At 40.5% G+C, this 10,295-nt stretch overlaps 1 protein-coding gene across 2 annotated transcripts; it reads left to right on the top strand.

The window, feature by feature from the left end:
* Positions 1 to 816: 816 nt before the first annotated feature.
* tp53i13 (tumor protein p53 inducible protein 13) lies at positions 817 to 9,021 on the top strand. Of its 2 annotated transcripts, none has more exons than XM_033632303.2 (9): positions 817 to 1,161; positions 1,284 to 1,361; positions 1,600 to 1,635; positions 2,001 to 2,059; positions 2,269 to 2,347; positions 3,845 to 3,970; positions 5,183 to 5,392; positions 5,532 to 6,660; positions 7,319 to 9,021. In XM_033632303.2, the coding sequence occupies exons 1-9, from the start codon at positions 1,045 to 1,047 to the stop codon at positions 7,423 to 7,425; spliced, it is 1,941 nt and encodes a 646-aa protein (XP_033488194.1). In that variant the 5' UTR covers positions 817 to 1,044; the 3' UTR covers positions 7,426 to 9,021. The 2 variants fall into 2 exon arrangements, with proteins under 2 accessions (XP_033488194.1, XP_033488193.1); XM_033632302.2 differs by having other exon boundaries at positions 3,845 to 3,973.
* The last annotated feature ends 1,274 nt before the right edge of the window (positions 9,022 to 10,295 follow it).

The following is a 10,295-nucleotide window of genomic DNA, read 5'->3' as shown; positions in this document are numbered from 1 at the left end:
CCTAATTTTGACACAATCAACAAGTCACATTGGTGAATGGTAAATGAACCTGATAAAATGTGTAAATATCAGCATGTACACATGATTATCTGGAGCTAGGAACCCCTGGAGTAAATATCTCCTTTAATAAACAATTTTAAGAATTTTTCAATGGCTGTATTAGTACATTCTTTGAAAACACACTTTTCTGTCGATTTCTTTCTTGTATTCTATGTTTTATGCTTTGTTTTGATTGTTCAAACTGTGATGGATGTTTTGACTCTCGATTGCGAAACTAGTTTACCCTTGGGTAAAGTAACCTGAACCTGAACCTGAACAGTATTTGGAGAAGCAAAACTTATTATTTAAACTCTGTCTTTAACAAAAACGTTTTTACCTCTGTAACCATGCACCAACTACGAGAGATAAAGTGAACACTGAGTTAAATCAAGTTGTATTATTCTGCTGTGTCGCCTCCCAGAGGAAATTCAGAGTTTAAACCGCAGTATAGTATCTTACTTCGATTTTTATGTTCCTTTCCAGCTTCCGTAGTTGAACAACTGAGTAAAGCTATCCCGGAAGAGAGTCAGCGCATTTCCGGATATGGGATTTTATTCCCAAAATAAAAGTCACGACATTAAAATTTCAATAGAAAAGATAAAAAGAACAAAAACTAGCCCGCGCATGACTAAAAAATATCGTATAAAATACTTGACTGACTCATTAGGTGTAGAAAATAGAAATTTAAGATAGTAATATAGCCAATGAAGTTGATACAACGATTATATTTTGAAATTTAAAAGGAAAACAAATCTTTCAATAACATGAGTAACTTGATGTTTGGTATCAAACTAGTGAAGTAACATGGAAGTACACAGCATTTTGTGTTGTTTCATATCGCGTTGACTAACCGAGCCTCCCTCGGTAGTTTCTCTCCGCCAAAGATAATTCGTGTTTCGGGATAATGACAGGTCAGTTCTTCGTCAGCCGCTCTGTAGGTAGAGGACCGAAGGGAAGCCATGACAACTAGTGTCTAAATGTGCGTCTGGTTCCACTTGAGTGACCATGCTGAGCCAAACGACGTCCCCGCCGCTGACAGTGACTGTGCTGGCCGCGCTGTGGGTCAGTTTGGGTCGGTGCGGTGTCTCCGAGTCTCCGGGGCCCGGATGTGACAACGGAAAGGTAACTTATCCTGTTAAGTCTGTTGGTGTGCGCGTGTCACCTAGTGGTTTGAATACAAAATATTTATGTTCAGTGACTGTAGGCGTTAAAATGCTCTAAATTATTGTGTCTGTGTGTGATAGCTGTCTTTGGATAGGGACCTGCCTGTGGACGCTGCGTATTGGGACTGTCCAGGGTCCACCTGGCCAGAGTCTGCACAGGTAACTATGGATACAACCACCCTCATCATCATCATTATTGTCATCATATGTGCCTGCATAATCTCCAAAGCCTCATTGTCACAGATGGGTGGGGTGTGTTTACTCTGTGCCAGGAAGTTTCTACAATCGTGGGAAACTAGTAATTGTTTTGGTAAATCCTGTACATGTACATCTGGCACTGCCTGTAGTGTAAGTCAGCCATTACACCTACCTGGTGATTTGTCCCTCTTATCTGCAGAGACTTCCCAGTATTGACACAGTGTATGATCCTGCGGTGAGTAAACACTTTATCAAGCACTTTATTTGAGACGTCTTTCCAAACCTTTGACCCTTAGTGGCTATTTTCTGAAATCAAAGCGCAATGGAATAACAGTCAGTAGTTCAAAGATCACAAATAATGCATGAAATTAACCAAAAGCTTTGCCCTGGTATCAACTTTTCAAAAAATATATATTGTTGAAGCCTTAGTTTGAGGTAACCTAAATGTCTTGTTATGGTATCGTTGTCAACAACAAATAGGTGTAAACTGAAATGTTGCCTACTCATTGTTCTTCTTGGGTGACTCATGACTGTGTGTTTATAGTTAACCTAGAGATGAGACGATAAAGTCTCATATGAACTGATTTCTTTTTACTGCAGCCAGCCAAGCAGGTGTGCATGGACAAATCTATTTCCTACAACCACACAATTCCCAACAGGTAAGGCTGTGTGTTTGGGCAGACGTGTAAGATAAACGCTCTCAAGAGGTGACACATGCACACATATTAATATGGACACCTTTAGTCACAAACACTTACAACAGTGTCTTGATTTTACTTGGTTTCTGTACTTTGCAACTGCAATAAAGTTATCAACGTTTGTAATTTTGTCATGCATGTGTGTCTGTATTTGTGTGTGTGTGTTATAGTGGAGCTTACAGACCAGTAGGGGCAGAGAGTGGAGAGTACTTGTACTGTCCTCCTCAACGGTGGCTCAATAACCTGCACGTAAGTTGCAACATCAAACATGTTTTGGTGTTCTGTCTCCGGTCTCCAATCTTAAATCTGATAATCACAGCAAATGGACTGACGTGTGTTTGGGACATCAATGAAGAGACTGTTAGTTTTTGTAGTATCTCTAGTTAGTCCATTTGAAGTGACAAGACAGTCAAGAGTCAACATGGTATTGTGCTATCTTGCACGTTCACGTATTTATCTTTTTAAGATGCCATAGTTTTAACAAATGGGGTTCAGAGATTTGCTGTTGGGCAAACAAATTCCTCTGAGTTACCAGTTTGTCCTTGTTTATTATTTCCCAATCTAGAAATCAGTTTTAGCTGGAAATGCACCAAACTGTGGAGTTAAGACACAATCAGTGTATTGTTTCCTTGCATCTTAAAAGTTAAGTCTGGTATTTTCAGCCTGGACTCTATTGTCCCATGTTTTTTTAAAATATCAAAACAACATTTTTTTATATTGGTCCAGTATTGAGAGAGAGGCAGCAGCCTGTGGCAGCAAAACAGGCTGTGATGTGACCATTCAGAGCATGTTTACACTGTTCAAATGAATAGTCATTTTATCATTGTGGTTTCAGAGAAGATAGAAACTAAATTAAACTCATGAAAAACAACTTGGTTTGTCTTTCCACTGTTGGAACATTTTACAACTCTGGTTTGATCGAATTAAACCCTTCATTCACCCAGTCAGATGTGAAAATATGCTGCTCTACATTAAAATTACTGCCTGGTGGGTTCAGCGATTATAATTTCAGGGCTGATTAAACAAAAAGGCTCTTACTCATTAATAATAAAGCGTATGTCCGTAGGGATTGTTTCCACAGTGTTGTCAGGCACTTATAGCAATGGACAGAATAACAATCTGAGCATGTCAGTGGCAAAAAAAAGCACTTTTATTGGATGTAAAATGACGGTGCAAACGTGTTCCAAGTGGTTACATTGCAACCTGTTTCGAGGCTAGTTGCTGCCGCGCTCTCACCTAATACTGGACCAATTTCAAAAACTGTTTTTCCCCAACAAACAAACATAGGAAATTAGGATCAAGGTTGAAATCTACCCAACTTACCCTTAGAGGAAAGTTTGCTAACTCTCACACGAGACTTGTTTAGACCCTTGGTAGCAGGGCTGCCACTGAGCATATATTTTCTTGAATATGAGGGATTTAACAAGCAGTAATGCCATGTTAGGGATTTTTTGTTAATGGGCCATTGTAGACCATAATGCCAGAAGAGACTGGAAATCCCAGCAGGTTTAAGGCATTAGTTGGTGATTGTCAGCGGTTTTTCTCCACAGAGGAGCCCAGACATTTTCCCTTAGGAGTCATTGTCATCTGAAAAACGTCATCAGCAAACAAGGAGGGAACAACATTGACATTATTATAAGCACCCTTTCATAATTGTGTCATAAATTCTGGTGGAGACCCTGTGGTGATGCTAGAGGATGGAGACATGGATGGTCACATGTGTGCTTGTGTTTGCGTGTCTTCCAGCATGGAGCCACTGTTTTGCTCTACCATCCCTGTGCTCCTCGCCACGAGCGTCTGCTTCTGTCTGTCCTGGCCCGCTCCTGTCTGCCAGGCTACATCATTACGTCACATCCACAGCTCAATGAACACGTGGTGAGACAAAGCCCGTGTCTTTGTTTGTTAACCCACCAGGGGCAGTAAGGGGCAGGTGAATCTCAATGCTACCTTTTAAAGGAAAACCTAACCCCCTAAATCACCATGTATATCAGTAACTCACCCTGTGTTACATTAAGTTCTTGAAGAAAAGTGTGTTTTTCTCGCATGCTTCCACAGTGAAAGAGTCCAGAAACAAAGAAGATTCTTGATTAATTGAATTCATATGCAGCTGTGTTTTAACAACAGCAAATTTAAAGATCCCTTCACAAACTCTCACACAACTCAGGCAGTACAATCCAAGTCTCATTTATTCTTTCATATGATCAGTACACCCCCAAACACACAGCCCTTCCGATGGCAAACTGAGCTAAAAGCTAAACTTATCTATGCTCTCTTCAAAGCCAGGGTCCATAGACAGAAAGAGTCATTTTAGCTCCCTGAACACAGGAGCTGCTGGTCTACCACTGCCTCAATTAGTTACTCAGTTTGTGTTAATGTGTGATGTCGATGAATCCAAACTAACCCTTTTAAAACACCAAAGTCACACAACACCACAAACAAACCAACCAATTGAGGCAGGGGTAGACCAGCAGCTCCTGTGTTTGGTAAAATTACTCTTTTTGTCAATGGAGTCTGGCCCTGAAGAGAGCATAGATAAAGTTTCACTTTTAGTTCAGCTTCCTGTCAGAAAGTGTCGTCAGTTTGGGAAGTACTGATTACACAACTGAATAAATGAGACTTGGATGATACAGCATGAGTTGTGTAAGAGTTTGTAAAACGTTCTTTTGGTATAGTTTTGCTGTTGTTAAACCTGTTTGCTCATGACTCTGATTCAAATTTCTAAGTTGGGGGATTCTTCATTGACCTTGGAGGAAGAAAAACCATGTTTTCTTTGTGAATTCAACATTAACACAGGGTGAGTAATTGATATACAAATGGTCATTTGGGAGGTAAAGATTTCTTTGAAGGCTTTATATTTACTGTCCACTTGTTGGAATATTTTGAACCTTACAGTACAAGCTTTGCTAGCCTTAACACCTGAGCCCAACTGAAGATGTAACTCACTACCACTCTTTCACAAATTGACCTATGTGGTACAGACTTTGAGGAGCAGCAGTAATATAAGCAGCCATTTTGTCCCTGTTACCATTATTAGGACACGAGGACAGAGGGGGACGATATGTTCACTGTTTGCTTTGTGTTCAGCCAATAGCCTTGGTGTCATGGGGTCACACCCTGGAGCTGTCCACTCTGGCCTCCTCAGATGTCTGCGGTTGGCTGGAGACCACAACATCCACAAGAAATACGTCTGGTGGTGTGAGCCAGAGCAGGAACTACAACCTGCTGCTAACCTGGTCAGCCCAGCAGCACCAGCAGCAACACACACACCCAGAGAAACACTCAGCAACGATGAAGGTTTGGAGACTTGACTGACCGCTTTGCTGATTTTGTTCATTTACATGGTGTTAATTATCAGTAGTTTCATATGTGCTGCGATAAAAGCAGAATAAAAAACTAACTTTGTCTCTAAGTAGCTGTTATTGTAAATCCACAGGAGTCTGTGAGACGCTGCTGTGAGCGGACCATCTCTGCTCTGCTGAATGGAGCGATGGAGACAGAGTCCAACATAAAGAAGAAAAGCTTGAAATACATTAAAGAGGAAGGCAAAAGCAGGCAGATAAGAGCTGCCATTAGAGAAACACAGGAGAATAACAAGGATGAGAAAAACGAAAGACAAAATGCAGTAACACACCAGAGCAACAGAACCACCCTCAGCAGGACAGAAGATGTCCAGAACTACAACAGCACACCTGGACCATCAGCAGGAAACAAGACTCTCTCTGATCCTCCAGGTCCCAAGGAAGTTCCTTCCCAGTCTAATATCCAAATCATAAACCAGGGCCTAACACCCAGGCCCACAACTTCTTTGAGGTCAAATATGTCTAAGACGACACTAAAAAGTGAGGCTATTGCATCTCAGAAAAGCAGACTAACACTACAAACAACAGCAAAGCAGCTCAGTCCTAAACCTCCTGACCCCAGAAACCCAAACCCCTCTGCTGGATTAGACGTTCTTGCACATGGTGTGAACACGGAGCATAACGATACTGCCAGACCTGATACCCTGGCCCTCAGTTCCAAAGATGAAGGTACAGACTCAGCCAAACACAGAGACAAAGACTCTGTCAAACAAAGCCTCAAAGAGAGCATCTCTCAAGGGACAAACTTTAATAAAGGCACCACAGCAGATGGCACGATGAAGGATAACGAAGTAGTAGATGTTAAAGAGAGAGAGCTGGAACATAGGCAAACACACAGTCACTCACACTCTCACCACAAGAGTGAAAAGACTGGCTTTGATTTGGTTTCCAAATCCCAACTGCAGCCTCCGCCTAGGCCACAACAACACCAGAACCCACAGCCCAACAGCCGCGACTGCGGAAGCTGCAGAGCGGGTGAACAATGTGAATGTAACGAGGACTCAGACGCCTCAGCCACTGTTGTGAATAAGGGGTTCCCAAGGACCCCAAGGACAGACGAGGCAGTGTGGGCAGCAGCGGCACTGGGCTTCCTGCTGATTCTCCTGACCTTGTCAGTACTTCACACACGCCTGTACCGACACTGGAGGACCGCGCCCAGTCTTTACTGGCACGACCCACAGCAGGACTACGACAGTGTGGCAGGTAGGTAGACCAAACAGGGTTCAATCACGAGTGAGCTTTTTTGTGAACTCCTGCTTCCGACCAATCACAGCTCAGATCAACTCAGAAGGTTCTGATTAGCCAAATCACTTTCTTTTATTTCCTTTTCAGTGGCATGACAACTGGAAGGTTAGTGCTAGCTGCTACTAGCTAAAGTGTTAGCATATGTAGCATCCATGTACACTGTATGGAGACAGAGGCATTAAATTCATTAATCTAAAAATAAGGAGGCCTTAATTGGTATCAAAATGTCTTGAATCAATCTTTCAAAAATCTTTAAAATGCTAAGACAAGGGGAGTTGGATTTTATGAATTGTTCATTTCTGGCGTTGAATTGTAAAATCTCAAATTAATTGGTAACAATATTTGGGCAAAATTGTCCCTAACCCCCTGTAGGTTTAGTTATTGTAAATTTGGTCTTATACTCTTATACTTTATACTAATTCTGTGTGGCCTTAAAAAGTCTTTGAAAGCATTAAATCTAAGTGTCTTAAACCTGCAGGAACCCTGCTCTGACCAATCCTAGTTTAAATTATGTTAAATTAAGCCATCATCTTAGGTGAATGGAACAAGAGGCCATCGTTTTTTTATCAAGCAGTTTAATTAATATTGTGTTTATCTGTGTGTGTGTCTGCCCCAGATGTGATCCGCAGGAGGCTACGAATTGCAAACAGGAGGCGTAAAAGAGGCAGAAGACAGGAGTGTGTTCTTCTGCCCAGCTCCTCCAGCTCAGATGAATATCCATAAGAACATGAAGGAAACATCCCCAACAATGTCAAGAACGCACTCAAGTGTCATTTCATGGAGAGGAGGTGAAGAGAGGACAATACTTGCAACTATAAGACTGTGACTCATTATCAGGGCAGCATTCCTAATCTTCATACTTTCTATACGCATGCAGCTGTCTTGTACTCTTGCTGTTTATCTGACAGAGCTGGACTGGACCAACTCTGTCAAAAAAAGATGCTGGATATGAAAAGCTGAGGCTGAAATGCCACAACTGCTGAAGGGTCAGTTAGATTCCTTGTCTACATCGCCTCTTGCAATTTTTTTTTTTTTTTGTTAGATTGGGATTGTCATTATATCTACTCCTCGTGAAGAAGGGAGAGCAGAAAAACATTTTTTAATCATTAAAAATGATGTACTACTATAATTAACAGCCAGAACACAAATGATTTCTTAGCAACTGGTATATGTACGTCATAGACTTAACATTCAGTCCTTCAAACCACAGCCCCTAAATCACAAACATCAAAGAATATTTACAAAAGATGCCAGTGTATGTGATGTAAGCTCACACAACCCGTCACTTATGTGGTTCTGCATCAGTCCCTTCAGGACATCCCTATAAACACGACATCAAAGAGAAGTCCTCGGGTTTTATTAAATGACTGGCAAATTGTAGTTTTTTTTTTTTTCCTTTTTTACGACGTGTGTCTGATCGCACTCTCGTACACACTGCACAGTGTACACGCCTCATTTTGCTCACTCCATTTATCACAATCAGTACGACGTCTCCCTTTCTGGATTCTCAGTTTTCCAACCCGGGGATTGTTTTTGTTGTGCTACATTTTATCAGAAAATTGTCTTTAATAAATAATAATAAATAGTTTTGTAGTAATAGGTTGCTTTTACCTGCGAAGGTTTGTTATGTGAATATTAAGTTGCTGTTCTAAGCAACACTGTGTGCGCTATGAGTTGATATTAAATGGTACGAACGTGTTAACGTTATTTTGAAGACTGTTTCGGACAGATTTTAGAGAAGGATTTACAAACACAATAAATTTCATGACAGAAGTGTGGAGCGTGTGGACCTCGAATCTTTTAACACCATAAGCAAATGTTAGACAGACCAGTAGGACCAGTTATAATCGACCAATAACTGGATTTTTGAAGCTGAAACCAATATCAGTATTTGATATAAGAATTTAATATTTTTTTAAATTGAAATTTATGATAAGGATCCCTTAGTTTTGTTGGTTTTAAGAATTGTGGTGAGTGCTCTACATAATCGAGACACTTTCTAAATTATCTCAAACTCATTGAATGCATTTCTGAGCTGTAATTTTTATTTGATGGACACAGATGTATTGGCTAATCTATCAGTCTAGCTCTAATCTTCAGAAAGAAGTATGAAAAATACATTTCACAACCACATGCACTATAAAAATAAGAGCTCATTTGTTTAGAAAAGAAATGTAATATGGTTTATCACATGGATTTGAAATGCTATGATGGGTTATAGTGGTTGTAGTTGTAGTTAACAAAACAGTTTCCCTGTGAGGTCATCAGTTGTTCTTTTCTGGAACTTGTTAATGGAAATAAACCAATGCACTAACAGTGGCTGAGTGTCTTCATTAGAACACTGAGGGCTCAATCACCTCAACAAAGCAAAATAATTACCTTTAATGGGGGCAATTAAAAACTATTTTCACACAAGGGGGCTCTGCAAATTAAATTTTAAATAAGTACAATGTTTGTTTTATGAAGAAAAATTAGAAGTATTACGGAAAAGTCTGCAAGCATCCAATTTAAGCATTAGTGTAGGGTAAAAGGTATAGGATAATTAAAACCATTAATTCAGGTAACAACTAAACGCAATACTTTAAGGTGTTATGCATCATATACCATTAAATGTCATCAGCATCATAGTAAGTAACATTTTTTCCTTTAACACAGAAATCTTTTGGCACTCATTCTTGACTGAAACCAAGACGGTAATTATGTTATATAGTGACTGGGAGTGGACGTTCCTACCAATATTCAAGTGTGCTCAAAAGCCTCATTTCCCCCAAGCAGTCCCGTACCGTACGCTTTTTTCTAGTTTTATTAGTAGACTGTAACTATAAAATGAAAGGATGTTATGCTGCCTCTTGAAGCAGCTGGAGGCTGAGAAAAAAATAACAATTCACTGGGCTGACTGCTAGTGACTTTTAAGGTGGAACATTAACTCGTAATGTTACTCAATATGAGTTAACGTGAATCAATCAGCACACCTTAATTTTCACTGTGACAACTTTGACCATCACTTTAGTTTTTATATGACATACGCTTTTAGTAATGAGTGGATCTTCAAGCGTTTATATAAATGAATTTCGACCGGATTATGTGAACCGCCTAAATTCTAATCCTCACTTGGAGAAAAAAAAATGTTGCGGAGTGTCATTCCTGTGGGTTACAGCAACACTAAACCCCTGAGCTTGCCTGAGAAAGACTGAATGCAGAAACCCGCTATTAAACATCCACTGGAGAGAGAGGCCTGGTATATTTTGTTCTGAAAATGTTGGTGTGCAACCTCATTCTGTGGACATAAACGAGGTCCAGACTTCCATCTGTGTCAAACACTAGGGTCTAGGTACCGTGTCTCAAGGGTTACATTTGGTTCCAAAGGTGCCATACTGAAAGTGTCTGATGGAAACGGAGCTAAAATGACCCCCCACATAAACCTAACAAACTGACATTATTGTTACTTCTGGTTCTAGTGTTATTGTGGTTTGTCCATGTGGTGTTGCCGTCCCCCAGTAGAAGCCATTGCTTCACTGCTGTGGGTGGGTGGTTAGGGACCTCAACTCTCTGCTAGATTGGTCCCGTCCAGTGTTAACTCCATGGCCTTGACT

The sequence above is a fragment of the Epinephelus lanceolatus genome, chromosome 4 (genome assembly GCF_041903045.1).
Source record: "Epinephelus lanceolatus isolate andai-2023 chromosome 4, ASM4190304v1, whole genome shotgun sequence".
Taxonomy (NCBI): domain Eukaryota; kingdom Metazoa; phylum Chordata; class Actinopteri; order Perciformes; family Serranidae; genus Epinephelus; species Epinephelus lanceolatus.
The sequence above is the reverse complement of the archived record's forward strand: the minus strand, read 5'-3'. Positions and strand labels throughout refer to the sequence as shown.

What these genes read in the sequence shown, in the direction of transcription:
- tp53i13 (XM_033632302.2), top strand. Translation starts at nt 1,045, where the DNA reads ATGCTGAGCCAAACGACGTCCCCGCCGCTGACAGTGACTGTGCTGGCC. An exon ending in GGTGGCTCAATAACCTGCAC is followed by an intron (nt 2,348 to 3,844) that starts GTAAGTTGCAAC and finishes CGTGTCTTCCAG; the next exon opens with CATGGAGCCACTGTTTTGCT. An exon ending in CACAGCTCAATGAACACGTG is followed by an intron (nt 3,974 to 5,182) that starts GTGAGACAAAGC and finishes CTTTGTGTTCAG; the next exon opens with CCAATAGCCTTGGTGTCATG.